Genomic DNA, 19,791 nt, shown 5'->3' on the forward strand with positions numbered 1-19,791 from the left:
GATAGTGTCTTGAGTTACTCTTCTCTCAAAGTGTGAGTCTTACGACTTATACTTTTCAAATATCATCTCTGTACACCGATCATGGGGTTTAACTTAAAACAGTTTAAGTGTTCTGTACTAGGAAAATCTGAACCACTTGTTCTTTGCAGTTTCGTATTGTAATTGGCAAAATTAAGATGTGCATTCTGCGGATCTCTTCCTAAGTGATCACAGATTAACGAATAGCAGCGTAAAGCAATATCATTAGTTTCCCTGGCACAGTTGTGTCATTTTACTCTCTATTATTCAGCAAACACCATTTCAACACTTGAGATGATCACATTATCGTTTATTTAATGTTCTTACTATCTGCATATTGCTCCACTAGTAAGAAAATCACATTTCATAGTGCAAAGGACCTGAGAAATGGATTTCAATACCTTATGCCACAGTTAATTTTCTAGTGTTGACAGAGTTTGATGAGCAGGCAACGGGAACTTTACAGGATAGATAGTATAGCAAATGTGATTTAGCTCGTATCTATTGCCCACACTCTGATCACCTAAATATAAAAGATCTGAGGTAAACCCAACCTGATCCGAATTGGTAAACAAGCAAAGAATTATGCTATATGCAGAACGTTATTTTAGAACTGGACAGTCAATACAATTTGAAATAAAGAAGTCGGCCAACTAATGGACAGGATACACAGACTTTATTTTTTTTTTAACTGTGGTAGATTGACCTTTGAGCATAATTCGTGACTCAGTTCAGAACCCAAAAAACAGGTCAGCTTCACATTCACTGTGCAATCTATGTAGCCTACATGCATGAAACGGACAGATATATGTATATTTCAATGAATTGTCATTTTAATATGGTGTTTTTTCTCCACTATCATAAAAGTAAATTTAATTAACATTCCACTTCTTTGGGCTGCCATTAGTTATTTGCTGCGGGTATCTCTGGTACTATTCTCTAATTTTAAGAAATGACCATGTCTTTCTATTGTAGAGCTTGTCTGGCAAAGAAAAGGGTAAAACGAATAAGGCAACTTCATAATTTGATTAGGAGTGCCGGGTGGTGAAAAAGAATGTCCTGGATAAAATGACATCTTTTGGTAGGAGGCTCAATGGAGATTTAGCATTTGCAAGATCATGGTACACAATCATTTAGTAGAGAATACGTTTTTGACAGACCAAAATGGGGTTATTTGAAATTTGCAATCAAGGAAAATGGTTCTCTCTTTTAAAGCTATTAATTACATGGAGTGGTGGGGGAATAAGACGAACAATACCCCATAAACATTGAGATAAGTAATGTGAAAACATTTTAGAAATATGAAATATGTTCAGAAGTCTTGATGAACAAGTCTTTTTCTTTGTTACAAGCACAACACGTTTTGCGATGTAAAAAACGCAAAAGCTCAGCGTTCGAGCTAGATCACTTTTTTTTTTGATGGATATCATAATTTTAGACCTCGTCCCACGGACAACTTTAGTTGTGTGCTGCAGAAGACCGCCTATCTCCAGTACAATGTACAGAGTGGGCTTTGGGTCAACCCTTTGCTAATGACTGCTTGTTGTTAATGTATGTGGATGACATTGTTCGCTTATCAAGCAAGGTAAATGCTCAACACAATTTTCTTTCAAGTATTGAAGGTTATTAGAAAATTAAAAGGCCTACCTAAACTGTAAATGTTGTCTATTGTCTTCCTTGCACACTAAAATACATTTTCCACGGAATACAATTCTACTTGACTTGGTGAAATGTTTAGATTATTTGGATTTTGTAAAAGTGGAAGACAGTTGAAACACTTTCATAGAAAGAAAGCCAGTTTTGTCAAAAACTCATGAGAACCACTTTCATTGGCACATATTTATATGTGCTTCTAGGGTCCCAAAAGCTGTGAAAATGGGAGTGAATACCTAGAACGTTACAGTTTTCGTTTTGTCCCTTCTGTTTTCCTGCCTCAATCCTAAAAATATGGAAAACCGCCAGATTGCAATTACAAAATGTACACAATTGTGATATATTTTTGACATCTTTTTCTATTTCTATAAACATTTTGACGCCTGTAATAGCAAACACAGATTTCTGTGTTATTAAATCTTTGGTACTAATAATCTTTAGAAGTGTGAGGCTCTTAAGGCAAGCCTCTAATAGGCTAATGCTATTAACTATGAAGTCCACTGGGTCATAGGATTGAGGAAACCAAGATCACATAGTGCCTGTGTGGCATATCATGGGCTGCAAAAATGAACAAACTCATTCTTCAAAATGTGAAAGAAAAGTTTACAAAACTGCATCATTTTCTTAACAATGGCACAATAGTTACCCTGTTAAGGAGGTGACAAACATATATCAAAACTTTATCAATGTTAATGAGAAACCAATACTAGGCGATATTAAAATTACAGATATGGTAAAAGTACGTTTCTCCTGCACGGGTTTCAGTGTACGTGTGCAATAAAAGTGTAGAAGTAAACACAACTTGACAACTACGGATCATCTTGTTAGGAATACAATACAAAGGATAAATAATGTTGTTTTTATAACTTACCAGTAATAAATATTTGACTTTCATAAGTTGTTGTGAGATAAGCTGTAGCTGAAGTATTAGAAACCGAGTCTTGTACCAATTTCATCTGTGTGCAAACCAAATAGGACACTAAAGAGAGCAAAAATCAATGGCAGCAAATTAAAATTGATTTTCATTAAATTACCTACTTTTGCATATTTTCACATCAAAATGACCAGGCGAGGATGCTTGAATGCATCACGTTTGCTACAAATAAACATCAGGGAAGATAGTGATCCTTTCCGTAATAAGAAGAATGTCCCCCCCCCCGCCCCCCACCCAAATCCCCTTTCACTCAAACATATGGTTCCTCAGTTTAACAGTAGGCAAAATCACTCAAGGATAAGGAAATGTAAAAGTCCCTCAGATTCCAAATCACCATTGGCTTTTCAGTTAAGCATAGTGGTGTGCTATTCTTAGCAGTTTCACAGTTGTGCCATTAACAGCATTATTGGAATTTATTTTAGCTGAAAACATTTTGCAGGGATGTTTCACTCAGCTGTGGATCTGTTCTGAAATGAGCGCCCAGGAAAAAGTGATTTGCAATTTCAGTAGTTGTCCCAGCAAACCTCAGCAAAGGGAATATTTCCAAGGCCTGTGGTAGTGACCTTGCATCTGGTTATCTACACAACAATGATCTATTTGCTTTCTGACAGAGTTAATGGAGGAGGTTAAACAAGAAGAAATATACTGTTTGGATGTCACAACTGAAGTACAGATAACATTTCCCAATGTCCTCCATTTTGTTAAGGAAGTACCTTAATGCTCTTCTGACATCTAATGTGTGAAGAGCTTTTTTCACTGTTGCGGCAAGGTTCAAGTCTCTATATACCCCAAGGAAAAAAATCAGTTCTGGGTGACACAGTATTATCTGCAATTCAAGTTTATGCACATTTTTCCCTTTCTTCCTTGAATACCCTTATCTAGTCGTGGTTATAATAAATACCCTTGAATCCAAGCCAATCAACATTGACAGTACCAAATCACTCGAAATTATTCTAGACAAGAGTCTTACCCTTCACAACATACAAAGTCATCATCATATTATTTAACAATAATCACGGTTATGCTCACCAAGGCTTTCTATTAAGTATAAACAAACCCAGCAAGTCATCAGTGCACTGCACATGAACTGTGAGATGAGGAAAGATCAGAATGTAAGTATTTTTATTGTGTAATTTTACTGAACCGACAGGAACTCAATTCCACGTGAGCTCTTGTAAGCAGCTTACCATGAGCTATTAAAAAAAACTGAAAAACTTCTTGTCATGTCTCATCTTGAAGCCTTTCTCTCATGGTTTGTTTCCAAGAGGGTTGTCTGTTTTCTCCCTTGCATTTCACTACTGCTGTTCCACTCACTACCATGTTTTATCTCTATGTAAAAGATGTTCTGTGTGATATTATGATTTTCTTCTCATTTGTAGCCCGAAACCTTAGACATTTCTCTCCCAATGTAGTTACCCGTTAGACCTGGCACCAATGGCGTGCTAGTGGGCTGCAGCTCTGATTGTGCCACCCACATACGCAGCCTGTAAATGTGACTCAGCTCTGACACTGTAGTATCTGTGGGCAGTTTTGTACTGCCATGTTGACTTGGCAAGTGTAACCACTTGCCAGGCCCTATCCTTCTCTTTTCTTACATGTTAGTCACCCTAAGGTAGGCCCCTGTGGGCAGGGTGCAATGTATGTAAAAGGTAGGACATGCCCTGATGTGTGTGGCATGTCCTGATAGTGAATTACTACCAATTTTGTTTTTCACTATTGCAAGGTTACCTGTTCCCATACGATAGAATGGGGAGTTTGCTTATAACATCTTACAACCATAACTACTCCTGGGAACAAGGTAGGAAAATAAAGTTTAGTATGCCTGAACTCAGAATGCTGAAATGCATCTTTTAGTGAGGATGATTTTTACATACTGTATTTGAAAATACCACTTTTAAAAAGTAGGTATTTTCTTGCTTAGCCATCCTGTGTGCCTCTCTGCTAGGATGTGGATTGACTGCCTGGGTTTGGAGTGTCAGGGGCTGAGGAGGTGCAGTGGCCCCAGAGAGTCTAATGAGTAGGGGGAGGAGATTTCCTGTCACCTGAATCGCCCTGGTCTGCCTTCCACAAAGATCTCTCCACCTCCTGCCAGGAAGCTGCACCAGAGGACAGAACTGGTTTTGACCAAGCACAGGATTTCTCTGCCACCTGAGAACAAAGGATTTTGTAGTATAAATATTGAGGCCCAGTCCCCAGAACTTTAGATCATTTCTAGGAATCAAGAGGAACCTTTGCCAAAGAGAAGAGCCGGAAAAGCTGAGGAGTAATACTGCCCCTGTGCTGTTTGCTGTCTGGGGTTGGCTTGCAGTGGCTACTTGCTGACAAGGAAAGGAGAAAAAGACGTTGCGGTGTCCCCTGCTTGAGGAAGATCTCCAAAGGCTTGAACTGAGCTTGCCTCCTGTTCTGAAGTCTCAGGGATACAAAGACTTCACCACCAGCTCCCCTGAACATCCTTGCTGGGAGTTCTGACCTACTAAGAGGTACCTGTGGTTGTTTTAGGACCTCTGGAGGCTGTTTGCCGCTGGGAGCTAGGAAAAGTATCACAACTTAGAAAAGTGAGATGCATCTGCACCGGTTTCGAACATATCGCCGAAATCGTAGCAGCGCCTGCTCGTGGTTCGACAAAAATCACTGCATGCCTCATAGAGTGCACAGATCTCCGAAGTCCGAGATCACTGCCCTGATTTTGACGCAAGGCCTGCTGTGCGGCTGCAAGAATCCACGTATCGTTCCAGATTGTCGCATCACGGCACCAAATTTGTCGCTTCGTTGGGGGACGCAGTAAGAAGCCTACGCATCACCTCCCCATGCAGTAAGAAACCGACGCATCACCTTTTCTCCAGTAAGGAATCGAGGCATCACCTCCCCTGCGCAGCAGTAAAGAACCGACGCATCACCTATCCCAGAGCAAGAAACCGACGCATCACCTTCCCTGAGTGTAAGGAACCGACTCATCACCTTCCCTGCGGCCCTTTTTGTTTGTGTGATGCATCCAAGGTACTTTGAGTGAAACATGTTGCATCTACAATTCGCTTTGAACTGAACTATTCCTATCATTTGAAAGTCATATTTTTATTACTGTATTGTGGATTTTTGTCGTTTTGGGTCTGGTTTGGCTTAGATAAAGATGACTTATTTTTCTAAATTGGTGTGGTGTCCATTTGTAGTGTTTTCACTGTATTAAAGTATGTCTTCACAAATGCTTTACACACTGCCTCGGAGATAAGCCTGCCTGCTAGTGCCAAGCTCCCAAGGGGGTGAGCAGGGGTTATTTTAGAAGCGTATCCCCCCCCTTACCCTGACTAGAAGCAAGGGTCTCTATTTGGACAAAAATACCTACCTCTACCAACTAGAGACCGCCATTTTTAACATTACCCTTGTACCTAACCTCGCTCTTAATTACTGACCTCTATATAGTGCTTAAAGGCAGCCAGGGTCTGCTTTGTACTAAAGGAAAAAACAAATATATATGGAAAGCTTCCTCCCAATGCAATAGGAAAATAAAGAATATTGGGAAAGACAAACCCGACTACTTTTTGATGATTCAAATACATTCCTAGGAATACTTTTGGAAAAGTACACATAAACATCAAAGGATTGCAGTAGTGTTCTGGCCAACTTAGTTTGATCCTTAGGTGGAATAACTTAGAAGAAAAAAGTAATGTTTGTCTTCTTTCTCCACTGGGAAAGCAATTCTCTCTGTTCCTACCCTGGAAGCAGTCATTCAAACAATTTACAAAGGTATCCCGCATGACAATACCTATGCAAGTTGTTTGCAAACTCCTACTAACTTGCACAGTGTACCCTCCCCTTTTTCTTCCACAAACCCTAAAAGCATATTGCAGAAAATCATACATACTGCTGGATATTTTACCATTATGATATTAAGATTTCACAGATTCCCACTTTGCTTATCATAACACACAATTTAGATTAGTGGTTATCATTATCGGGCCACCTTCAATAAAGGTGGGTCTCGTGGTTTTCAGAGGGCTTTTCCAAGTAGATAAACTTTTAGGCTGAGATAGGCAGAATAATGAAGGCAGCTTCACATCTTTAAGATGTGAATGGATGTTGATAAGCACGCTGAAACGTAAACTTCATAAACTCAGTACAACACTGAGAGCACACCTGATGGAAACATGCAGTCTAGAAAATCAGAGGGCCATTACAAAAGGTAACTTATGAAGTCTCTTTCTGTAAGCTCTAATTTTTAGGAAACTAAACCAGATAAAGTAGTAAAGACAGTCCCTTTCTGCAGTACAAATAGAATAAAGCATCTTACCCTTATTCACCCATGTCACAAAAAAAGCTATTATTTTTGGCCCTTTCCATGTCCTCTATGCGGAAGACAGTGAACCACTTCATTCTAAGAGAAAATCAAGCATTCATTATTAGTGACTGGCCAATTCGAAGCGGGTTGCCCTTTGACACGATCATAAATGTTTCATAAGGTGCGTCTTAAGAAGTGTTGCTTATTTTTGGTCCCTTACCATGAAGGATCCGGTGGCTTAACTATTGTAGGAGTCCACAAACTGACTACTCCACCCATCAGAAAGGAAAAGGAGATGTTCTGATCCACGAATCATGCCGCGAAGCCACTAAAGCTATTAACACCGAGGAGACGACTAGTAAATGTCCTCTGGGGTGGTGATGATGATCCCATGAGCACCTAGACCAGTTAGATTTTTTGTTTGGTTTCAAAGGAGTCCAGGAACCTGGATGAGGATAGGAAGTATGGCATGAAATAGTGGCTTTGGAGTATATTTTGAGATGCTGTTTAGGCTCAAGATTCTCATTACATTCCACTGTATAAATCTATTTTACAGCCTGGGGCAGTAATGGAAACAATTGTTACTGCTACCAAAACAAATAAATTGTCATATGTTAATGCGAGATCATCACCCACGACTGATGAAGCAGAGGCTGTAGTTCGAGCTCACCCCTAATTCTATGATATTTTTAATTTCTATTTCTCATCCTTACTCGGCAAGCCATTCAAAAAGCTATGCTGGTAAAAATCAGAAATCCACTACGGTTGGTTTCATCCTTCATTTTGGCCAGATTTTCAGCTTTTTGGCAATCCACAAAGAACCTCATAAGCACTCCTAGAAATCTAAAATGTGCACATTTTTGACCAGGTCTAAAATTGGCCTGAGTAAATGATAAAGAAACCTTCATTACCACATGCAGTTTCTATTCTGCAAGAAACCTATTTATACCGTTATGAAAGCATTTCCTCTACAAACTCATCAAGTATGGTTTTGCTACATGCAAAAAGCATCTTACTCTTGCTTCAACGCAAGCAATGTGATATCTGTTTCAAAAAGTGTGAAAAAATACCTTCAAAAAGTTTGAGAAAAATGCACAAACTTATTTTTCAAAATTTAAATGACAACTTTACAAAACAGCATCATTTTCTAAGCAACGGCAAGGGCCTCCCTATTTAGGCTTAAACTATATAGATAATAGAATCATTCCCAAAATGGTATGCGTTTGAGGATGTACCAAGGCTTGCTGCTATCCCTATGGTGAAAATCCCATCATACCATTTGTCCCACACTGTAAGTACATGTTGTGCTGCAAAAATACCACAAATCCCGACACTGAAAATTAGGACTGAGATTTGTGAAATGCAATGAAATAAAGATAACTTATACTGAATGAAGAAGAATAAAACGCTTTAATTTTGGTTATTTTGGCAGCAGATTGTTTTGGGGACAGTGTTTGAAAGTCCTATGGGTTGCATCATGGCCACAAACGCTGCGTAATTTTGAAATGGTTGGAGATGTGCTCCACGGGGCATCATATTTGGGGGCTGGAATTTATTTTCCCATCATCAGATGCAGACTCGAAACAAGAGGGAGAAAATATCAGAAAAAGGGGTAAAAGGAGGAACATAAAAACTGACAAAGGGAGAAAGCAGAGATGAAAAAGAACTTGCAAGCACCAGATGAAGGAGCATCTGATGGAAAGAGGCAAGAGGAATCAACACTAGGCAGCCTTGTATTCGGCAACTCTGACATTCCACAGCGCTGGTGGCAGGCTTCTTGGAAAACCTTGGGCGATAGCACAAATGCTTTTACAAATAAAGCACTGGTTGGGAAGCGAATAGAACAGCAAGCTTCAGCATTAAACGTGCTTACAGAGGAGCTGTACAAATGTGCTTACTAGGAAGAGGATAGTTCAGAAAGACAGGAAGTCGACTAATCACCTTTTTTCCCTTCATTTGTGGTCTGGAAAAAGAGTTCATGATCCAGCAAACATGAAGTTTCAAAAGGCGAAGGCAAACCCCTATATGCTATTGTATAGTGTTACAAACACAGTGACTATGGGCCTAATTACGATCTTAGCGTTCAGGGTTACTCCATCACAAACGTGACGGATATCGCGTCCGCTAAATTACAATTCTATTATGTCCTATGGAACTTGTAATTTGGTGGACCGGATATCTGTCACGTTTGTGACAGAGTATCTCATCCGTCAAGATTGTAAGCAGGTCCTGTGTGTTCATTTGGGTACCAATTTCTTCTGCATGAGCAAACAAAGTTGTCAGTTTCCTGTGGTATAAGCTGGTCAAAGTACTCCATTGAATGCTACTTAAGAAAGTGATGGGAAGGGTCACTCACCAGGGAGCAAGACGTCCAGGCTCAGGTAAAGCAAGGGATGCTGGTACCATGAAAATAAGGGACAGATGGGAGTACCCCAATCAGTGCTTTAGGGGAATAGCATCTCGGGGATCATAATACTGATAAATGTTGAGGTTCCCTAAAGATATTTAAAGGAATAATACATGGCAGCAATCACAATCAAGCCACAGTGTTATCACTTCTCTAGAGCATCAACCCTATTAGCAGTACATACTTGGGTGAATGTTTTCAAATATGTCTGGCTGAGAAGATGCAAACAGCTGAAGCACAAAAGGTTTTTCTGAGGTCCCATCAACAGCCTGAACCCAACGGTACAACCAAAAACCTTCACAGTCATCTGTGGAGAAAGAATTTTTAAAATCATTACCAAATTACTTTTCCCCCTTATAATCTTGACAAATATAACGGTTGACAAAAACCATACCTGGAAACCCAGCTCTACTTTTCTTTCTTTTTCTTTGTGCTCTTCCAACAAATGTTACAAGACCTATCACATCACAAGAGTGATTATGTGGTAGAGAATTTAATTCGGATCTGAAACAAACGAAAAGTAAAACGAAGAACAACATTTATTATGGAGTCATTCTACACATATTGACTAGAAAGAAGAACCACCTCCCCCAGAAACGCTTAGCTGCGTTTTTACGGAACAAGACAAAATTGTTTGTTTTCCATGTTATGGTCCAAGCAGAAGCAGCATGGGTAATGTATGAGCAGGATATTTGCTACATATATCAGTTTAATTTCAACCATTCCTTATTTACATCACCCAGCACGAACTGCGCCTTTCAATTACTTTTGTTTATCTTCTCAAATATATCTGCCATAAAACAAACAGAAAAACATTGGCAAATGTAAAAGATCCAGCCAGCAGTTTGAGTCCTGACTAAAGCTTTAAGATAGCCTGCTGCAGTGAAAAACACAAAGAACAATAATACAATTTATATAATTCACTGAGGCTCTGAGACAAAGAAGGTAATGTGCGATGATTCAGATTACTTTTCAGAGCTAAATAGTCTGCCTTGCACAGAAATTCAATAATTTCATTAGAGCTGGAAATATACACTGAACAGCTAATAGCACGAGGTGAGTGATAAATACTGCTCTGGGTGGATCCAGAGACCACTCAATGTACATGCTGAAGAATTGGTAACAATAGGTTCAGACACTTACATATCAAGTCAGATGTATAAATGTATCTAAACTCTGTCAGGGATGTAATAATGGTTGGTAACCTGTGAATAACAAGATTTGGGAATCCATAGTTTAAGTTAAATAACCTATCCAGACTATTTACCATGAGACCGACATAGGCAGCTTATTACTCTATGAATTAACTAAATATGGAGAGTTGTATAGTTGTAAGAGCAAATAAAGGATACTGCTCTCCTTTGCTAAACCCAACTTTATACTTTGGCATAAGCTTCAGCATAGTAGTAGTATGTCACGGTATGCAAAAACCCAAATGACAGCACAACACATTTCACCGTACTGTTTCCAAGAACGGTTTTCACAGATGCCTTTCGTGTAAGTAACTGCACACTGATCTTTGCGGGAATTTCCGTTTATTCTTCCCATCATACAATCAATCACGCAGCCCAATAGATTAAGGAATCCATAGTAAACACGTGTGTGGTATTCATTGTATAAGCATTAGATGTTGTTTCTTTAATTAGAATATTCTATGTTAGAATCCTGTCTAGGTCATTGGCTTGTAGGGTTCTGTGAGGCAGTTATGATTTGACCAGGATCCTGACGAGTCGCTCTTCTAGCATCTCTTGCAACCTGTTATTTAAGCTGTACTGGATATACTTATGGTAATAAACCTATGTTGGATTCATCTTAACGTGTGAGTTGGAGTACGTATATCGTGGAGCCTGCTACAATTTGGTACCAGGAGTGGGGTGAAGTCATCGCACTGCGAACTAACCCGTTTGATTTCATTGGATCCCACTGGACTATTTAAGCTTCAATATACGGTGCGTTTTAACATGGTTATGAGTGTAGTCACCGTGTTTTCACTCTTCGTCTACTGGATGTGTTAGCGCTTGGGGGAAGCTGTTTTATTCGACTACTATTGGATCTGATCGTGGCAACCTGCATCGCGAGGGATCTTAATTGCAAAGTCGACGATCTACATTGGGAGAGTGCTGTATCGTACGATTTCTGGTCTTGTTGTGGCCCTCCGAGTGCATTCGAGCGCATCTTGCTACAAGAAGTCGTTGACCAGGAACATTTTAAATACACACCAGCGCTTACCTTCTGACACCGTTCGGACGCAGGAATCACAGACGGGGCTCAAGATTCCATGTTCTAGCGTCCTCTTCCATCCAGCGCTCTTCCTCATTCTCTCTAACTGCGGTGCATACTGGGATACACGTGAGCGCGCCGACGTCACACGTACGTCGGCGGCCATCTTAAATTGGGAAAGATTTTCTTCGTAAGCCAAGTAAAACGAGAGTCATTTCCAGGTGACAAAGGGAAGAAAATAAATGGACGATCTAAGCTTATCAGTGTGACGGTGATTCACACACCAATATCCAAGGATTTATGTACAGTGAGTCTTAAAGAATTTTGTTGGGAGGAAATAAGTCTCTTTTTAATTATATCAGTTAACTGTTGCCAATAATAATAATAATATCAAGAATCGGTTTACAATGGCATCCAGTCAGGGTGTTATCCAACCTGCGGCATTCTTACCAAAAGCAGGCAAGCCTGACTTAAAATGGGTAGAATGGCTCAGAGACTTTGAGAACTACCTCACAGCCATAGATGCAGATAATTACTCGCCAAAGAGGAAGTTGGCTTTGTTGGTTAATCACCTAGGAACAGCAGGCCGTAGAGTTTTTGACAATTTACCAAGACATCCTGCTCCCTCGGCTGAAGACACAGTTTGGAATGTCTATACTGAAGGGAAACTACGTATGGCTAAACAATACTCTGATACTCCGAGTGTTCTCCTAGAGCGATATAACTTCGCAATGTGCAAGCAATCCAGTGAAGAGTCAGTTGAAGACTACATAGCGACTTTGCGAGTTTTAGCTGAAAAATGTGAATTTGGATCTGAGATTGACACTTACTTATATTAGGGACCAATTTGTGTTTCATTGCTTTTCAAAGAAAGTTCAAGAACGATTACTTGCTTCACGCAATCACAATTTGACTGAAACAATTGACATAGCGAAAAGCATAGAGAGGTCGATTGTTACTTCCAAAGTGTTGTCAGGGCAGTCAAATCAGACGTTAAGTACTGATTTACAAACATCGGTACAACCGGTGTGCGCTTCTAATGTGAGTTTGGTTTCCGATGAGAATATAGTGGGTGCTATCAATAACAGACAGCCATATAACAGAAATAGAGGTTATAAAAACCAGTCTCCAAGAAGTCAATTGGTTTGCTTTCGATGTGGCTCAAGAACTCATATCGGGAACAACCCCAGTTGCCCTGCTTTGAGTAAAAGGTGCACTAAATGCCAAAAAATTGGCCATTTCCAAGGATCTTGCAGGAGTAATATAAACCGTAACTTAAATAGAGTCAGAATATCCAACATTGCATTGGATGAACAAGAAGTTCAAGAGTGTATGACAAAATTTGAAAACATTGTAGTCACTATTGAGGTACCGGAATCACTTGGTAAACCTATCAAAGGACCATTAGTTGACATGAGTATAAGTGGGAAAACAATTCCAGCAATGGCTGATTCAGGAGCACCCATCACTATTCTTGCAGATTGCACATTTTATCAGCTTTGGCCCAGTGACATGTCACTTATTGCCCCTGATATTAACCCCAATGCATTTGGAGAGCAAGACCTAGATCTTTTGGGTTATTTTCTAGACAAACTAGAGTGTTTAGGAAGGGCTGTTAGGACAAAGATATATGTAGCCGTAAAGGGAAGAAACATCATAGGTTGGAAGGATCTCGCCTTGTTAGGTATCATATTACGGCCTGGTCAAGACCCTCCAATTGTTCTTGGTGATCTTCCTTCGAGCATGGTGGCAAGTATTCAAACTGATATGGAGGTGGAAAACATCACGAAGTCCTTTCCAAATGTGTTCAGAAATACAGTAGGTGAGGTAAAAGGGTATGAACATAGCATAAAGCTAAAAAAGAACCCAGTACCAATAATACACAAAGTTAGACCAGTACCTCTTACTGTCAGGAAGGAGTTAAAGGCTCTGCTAAATAATCTAGAAGCTGAAGGGATAATATCGCCGATTGATTCATCGGAATGGATTTCTCCGGTGGTTTTACTGAAGAAAAAGAGTGGGGATCTCAGGTTGTGTGTAGACTTAAGGTCGTTAAATCAGAATATTCTAGTAGACTGCCATCCATTACCCCTTATACATGAGATGCTAGCGAAGATAGGGAAATCCAAGGTCTTCTCCACTATAGATTTGCACTCTGCTTATCATCAGATTAAACTCACTCCAGACTGCCAAGCACTCACTGCGTTTGTAACTCCCTTTGGAGCCTACAAATACTTAAGATTGCCGTTTGGGTTAGCATCGGCAGCAAGTGTTTTCCAAAAACTGATGGATGGTCTTTTTGGGGACACCCCACAAGTACAGGCATATCAGGATGATGTACTAATACATACTGAAACTGAAGAGGAACATATAGAAATTCTAAAGAAAGTTTTGTCCGTATTACAAGACAGAGGCATGACAGTTAAGGCTAATAAATGCAAATTGTTAGTCGATAATGTTGAATATTTAGGTCACAACATTTCACGTGAAGGTATAAAACCTAAATTCTGCAATGTGGAAGCAATACGTGATGCACCACCACCCACAGATAAGGATGCTTTGCGATCATTTTTAGGCCTGTGCGAATATTACGCTAGGTTTGTGCCAGGCTATGCACAATTAATTCAACCATTAAGACATCTCTTGAAAAAAGGGATGAAATTTGAATGGAGTGACACATTGCATGAAGTCTTTGAGAAAGTGAAGTTGTTGGTTATCAATGCCCCAGCTTTACACCCATTTGTTTCAGATGCAAAATCTTTCATTTCAGTGGATGCCAGCCAGAAAGGTCTTGGTGCAGTTTTTGGCCAATGGATATATGGAAAAGAAAAAACTATTGCGTTTGCCTCTCGCACTTTGACTTCTACAGAGTGCAACTATAGCACAATTGAGCGGGAGGCACTCGCTATAGTTTGGGCGGTACAGAAATTTAAGACGTACATTTGGGGTACTCGTTGTGAGATTTTCACAGATCATAAACCGCTAGTCTCCTTACTGTGTGGCAATGGTTTGGGGAAATCTTCAGCGAGACTAGTTAGATTATTATCCAAATTGCAAGAATATAATCTTAACATTGTGTACATTCAAGGAGGTAAAAATATTCGGGCTGACTGTTTGTCTCGGATACCACTGCCTGATTGTAGTGAAGGTGAGGATGACTTCCACAAAGATTGTGTAGTAGGTCTTATAGATGCTGTTGACAAATGTAATGGGAGCATTTCTCAAGAAGAGTGGGCTGCCGCAATGGATATTGATGAAACACTCAAGAAGGTGGAGATTTTCAACAAAAGCAAATGGCCAGCTGAAAAGGGGTTGAGTAATGAGTTAAGAAGTTTTGCTCAAATCAGTGAGCAAATTTCGTTTGGAAACGGGGTTTGTGTAAGGAATGGATTGTTTGTCCCTCCTACATCGTTAAGGAATAAGATCATAGATATTGCACACGAAGGACATTTAGGGATTTCTGCAACTTGTAAAATTCTTAGAAACATTCTGGTGGCCATCCATGGACAAACAAGTAGCATTGTTTGTAGAGAATTGTCCAAGTTGTGTGGTATCAGACAAACACTGGAAAGTTCATGTAAAACCTTTGATCACTGTTCCCTTCCCAGAACTACCTTGGGACAAAATTGCTCTAGATTTCTCAGGTCCATTCAACATATTGCCCTCTGATAAAAAATACTGCATAGTGGCGATAGATTATCATTCTAAATGGATTTATTATTCATTTGTTGAAGCAGCCAATTCTACCAACGCAATTTCATTCCTTCAAAACATCTTTAAAGGTGAAGGTACTCCCAGTTTTGCGATTACTGACAATGGCCAACACTTTACCTCACAGCAATTTACCAATTTTCTTGAGAGTGCTGACATAAAACACTGTCGTGTTGCGCTTTATAGTCCATCATCTAATGGATTAGTTGAGAGGGCCAACAGATTCATTAAAGAAGGGGTACAGACAGCTATTGCAACAAAGGTTGAGGTAGGTGCTTTCTTACAAAAGAAAGTATGGGCTTACCTAACGACACCTCATTCCACTACTGGTATCTCACCCTTCAAAGCACTCAGGGGAAGGGAAGCCAGATCTAAACTGGTGCCACAATGGTTCAAGAATGTGGAAGCTGGCTCTTTGTTGTTGGAGAAAAGGAACATCATGACAAATTTACAAGAGGTGAAAACTAGGGTTGAAAACAAGCAATTGGTTCAAAAAAGGAACTATGATGGCACCTCTACTCATCATGTTCCTTTTATCAAAGTAAATGATTGGGTTATCATAAAGGAACATTTTAAAGTGGTCAAAGGTCAATCTAAGTTTACTTTGCCAGTTAAAGTAGAAAAAGTTACCGAATCCTCTGTGTTCTTAGGGAATAAGGGGTGGTGGAATAAAAACAGTGTGGCAAAGGTTTCTGATAATCAAGTTAAGATTTTTAACAAAGTTTATTCAGATGTATATAATGAAGAAGATGATGGGTTTAATTTTGGTCCTGATTTGAATGACAACTCTAATCTGGATAACATTACTCCCAATCATGATTTGGATGTCAATCCTGATTTGGATGTCAGTATTGACTCTTCAGATCAAGCCACCTGTTCCATGGGTGAGTTATCTACACGTGATCATCGTGTTTGTAAGATGCCACAAAAGTTCAATGACTATGTAATGTATTGATCACTATTATTGTTTTAGGTTTTGTTGTTTTGTTTATGGGGGGGGGGGTATGTGGTATTCATTGTATAAGCATTAGATGTTGTTTCTTTAATTAGAATATTCTATGTTAGAATCCTGTCTAGGTCATGGGCTTGTAGGGTTCTGTGAGGCAGTTATGATTTGACCAGGATCCTGACGAGTCGCTCTTCTAGCATCTCTTGCAACCTGTTATTTAAGCTGTACTGGATATACTTATGGTAATAAACCTATGTTGGATTCATCTTAACGTGTGAGTTCGAGTTTGTATATCGTGGAGCCTGCTACAACGTGGTTAAATGCAGGTACTCCAAAACCAGGAATAAAGGAGGTCGAGAATTTACACCAACCTTCACGGGAGAAGTCTGAAGCGTCCTGCAATTACATTCCTATAGCATTCTCTCCCCAACAACAGATAAGCATAAGGAAAATGGCGACCTTGTCATCGACGTCAATTACTTGTGCTAGGCATAGTATCCGTTACGCCTGGCTTGCCCTTCGATACCCAGGGCACTGCCCTTCCTAGCCCTGATCGTAGTGGTCATAAAGGCTGAGGCAGAAACAGAAAGTTTATCGCTTCCTAGATATGAAATCACAAATCTGATCCTACGGAGGGGCTAAGGATGGCTCAAAGACTCAACAGTGTGAGATTATCATAAACCGTATGTTTAATGTTTCAGCAAATATACTCTATTAAAATACATATTATTTGAAAACAATCTCTAAAAACTTATATACCAGAGCTACGTATAAACAAATCAATTAATCCTCATATCCAAATATCGACAGTTTAACATGAAATATTATGGGTAAATTATCCATTATCCTCCGACTAGCTAATTCATCATACTGTGCCCATGGCAAGATAAACATGTTACACGGATTTTAATAAAGTGAAATTGCGCTAAAAACGTACTTACCTGTAAAAAAGAAAAGCTGCTGAAACTGAATCCTCCTGCTGCACCCTATCAATACAGAGGTTACATTTGGAGTAATAAGGTGCAGGAGCAATATGAATAATGGTAATAGTTTTTTAATTTAATTAATTTATTTTTTTGAGCGGCCGGCAAGGGAGAACATGGCGGCCAGCGAGTAGCGGGTCACGGAGGCTCCCGCAGGTCAGGAGACTACATGCACTAAAAATGCTTTAAAACCAATACATTTTAACATAATGCATTACGGAAGCTACAGAATCTGACAAGAGGTATATTTGGAAGTTTGGATGGTTTAACGGCTTATGAACCGTTAATTTAATCTCCACCCGTGTTACTTCTATTACCTGCATGCCGCCCGGTGTAGAGCTCTTAACTGTTTGGTGCCAACGCAGTGAAACCAGCGGCAGTAGCAACAAAGCCGCTGAGTTGAAGCCAGTGGAGATTGACGGCTTGGGAAGCCCACTGCGGTGAGGAAGGCTAGAGAGACCGCGAGCGTTGGGCGCCCGTGGAGATTTGCTGCCCTGGTTCCGCGCTGCAAGTGAGTTGAGCCGCAGGCAGAAAGCCGTGGCTTGGCTCCTCCTATAGAGCTTTCACAGCGGGAGAGGGAGCGAGAGAGACAGAGGAAAAAACAAAGGTGGAAGCGGAGGCGACATAACTTTGGATAGCCTGAAAACCCGAAAGCAGTCTCAGAACCTGGTCAAAAGTCTTCAGCTACCGCAGGTGAAGGGTAAGGAGAAGGGGCCAAGGCTGGAGAGTTTAGGCGGAATATCTCGGGTGAGGGGGGGGGGGGATCAGGACAGTAGGGTTAGTAGGTACAGATAAAGGGAGGACGCAGTCTAGATACCCTTTAAGAAGCTCCAATTTAAAGCCACACATATTGGACTCACAGGAGATTGAAGCCAGACAAAATCAAGAGGCAGGACAATCTAATAACCCAAAGAAACTGTCTGCACAAGGTAACCCAAAAAGAAATTCAGAGGTACGTAAGCACAGAGTGACTGGTAAAAAAAAAAAAGGTTGTTTTACCGACACAACAGTCCCCTAAACTGACGCCTCCCTTAAAAGATTATTTTAAGATTACCCCCACCACACTAATGTTAAAATCAGGGGCCGAGATCTCTACATATAACTCCACACAGGACACGAGCGGGTCCCTAATCTCCTTTGAGTAGCATTCCTACATCTAATATGTTTCAAGCACGTATGGATAAAGGGGGTTGCAAGAAGGAGATGCATTACAGATCCCAGAAATGATGGATAGAGTAGAAAAATACCTGCAGAGTTGGTACAAAGGGCCCAGGGTAACCCTAAAGAGGTAGCCACATTATATACGCCGCAGGCACCTCAAATTGATAAGCAAATCATGGTCACCGGAGATAATTTACAAGGGCAAGAGGACCAGGCTAATGACATTGCTAATGGTTCCCAAGTCCAGTCAATGTGCAGTCTATTACAATCACTAGCGGAGGAGATGAGAGAGAGATTCTTGGTCTCCAAGAGTAACCAAGTGGATATTAAAAGTTCATGTGAAAAACTTGAACTCAAATTGGATTCCCTCGCTGCTAGGACCACGGCTCTCGAAGTGACCATAGCTGAATTAGCAATCCAGATGGGTGACAACACAAAACACATAGCGGAATTGATGGAAAAAAGGCTGGTAATGCAAGATAAATTAGTCATTAGAAAATTCACAAAGAAGAAACAACATCCACTTACTCAAGGTCCCGGAAGGGATGGAGGGGAACAATCTGAAAGAATTTGTAGTAAAGTTAATAAAACAGGCCACCCGCATTGATTGTTCAGAGGAGGCACTTAAAGCCGACATACAAAGAGTGCACAGAGACCCCTTCAGACTCAACCTCAATAAAACAAGACCTAGAAAAATCTTAGTACACTTTTTAATATATAGTTTAAAAGAGGAAATTGTCAATAAAGCTCTCAAACTAAACTTGCTTTGTGTAGATGAGGTGGCATTTCAAATACGATCAGACGTCTCCGCAATCACAGCTTCGAGACAGTGGGAGCTGGGGAAACTATTAGATCCTTCAAAAAAAATGGGAGCAACAGCGCAATTAAAGTGTCCAGCAGCAGTGAAGGTAATGCACAACAACAAAATGCAGATATTCAGACGGGTGGAAGATGTTGAGAACTTCCAACAGTCAATTTCACAAGACCACGGGGCAACAGGAATAAGTAAAAATAACTTCCGAGATATTAATAGTCTGTAAAATCCTCACTGAGTTCCTGACCTGAGGGGAGGCCCCCATAGGCAGAGGCCTTGGAAGAAGGAAGGAGGGGTTCTCCAGGGGAGGATTCACTAGGAGGGGGGAAGAGAGGGAGTGGAGGGGAGCACTGGGTGGGGAGCATTGGGGGAAAAAAAAAAAAAAGATGTCCAAATCGCCAGAATAGAATCGATAATCAAGCGATGATATCTGAGAGATGATCTGTCCAATGGAGAATCAAGATTTCAGATTAAAGGTGCTCTCTTGGAACCTAAATGGGTTAAGAACAAGTTATAGGATGCACAACATTTTTCAATATTTGAAAGACACCCCGGAGCAGATTCTTATACTACAAGAAACCCATCAAGACGTGGTCTGTACAACGCAATCACTACCATCTAAAGGGGTGGCAATAATTATAAAGAAAAATTCAGCTCTCTCTAGAGGC

General features: G+C 40.3%; 1 protein-coding gene across 3 annotated transcripts in view; it reads right to left on the reverse strand.

Moving 5' to 3' along the window:
* Window positions 1-19,791, reverse strand: part of RADX (RPA1 related single stranded DNA binding protein, X-linked) — a 529,236-nt gene that overhangs the window by 267,505 nt on the left and 241,940 nt on the right. For all 3 annotated transcript variants that reach the window (XM_085608034.1, XM_085608035.1, XM_085608033.1), the window contains exons 5-7: window positions 9,680-9,789; window positions 9,470-9,592; window positions 2,543-2,650 (exon numbers count right to left, since the gene is read on the reverse strand). In XM_085608034.1, the coding sequence (XP_085464160.1) occupies window positions 2,543-2,650; window positions 9,470-9,592; window positions 9,680-9,789 (341 nt within the window). The remainder of the gene's footprint in view (window positions 1-2,542; window positions 2,651-9,469; window positions 9,593-9,679; window positions 9,790-19,791) is intronic.

The sequence above is a fragment of the Triturus cristatus genome, chromosome 5_2, assembly GCF_964204655.1.
Source record: "Triturus cristatus chromosome 5_2, aTriCri1.1, whole genome shotgun sequence".
Lineage (NCBI taxonomy): Eukaryota > Metazoa > Chordata > Amphibia > Caudata > Salamandridae > Triturus > Triturus cristatus.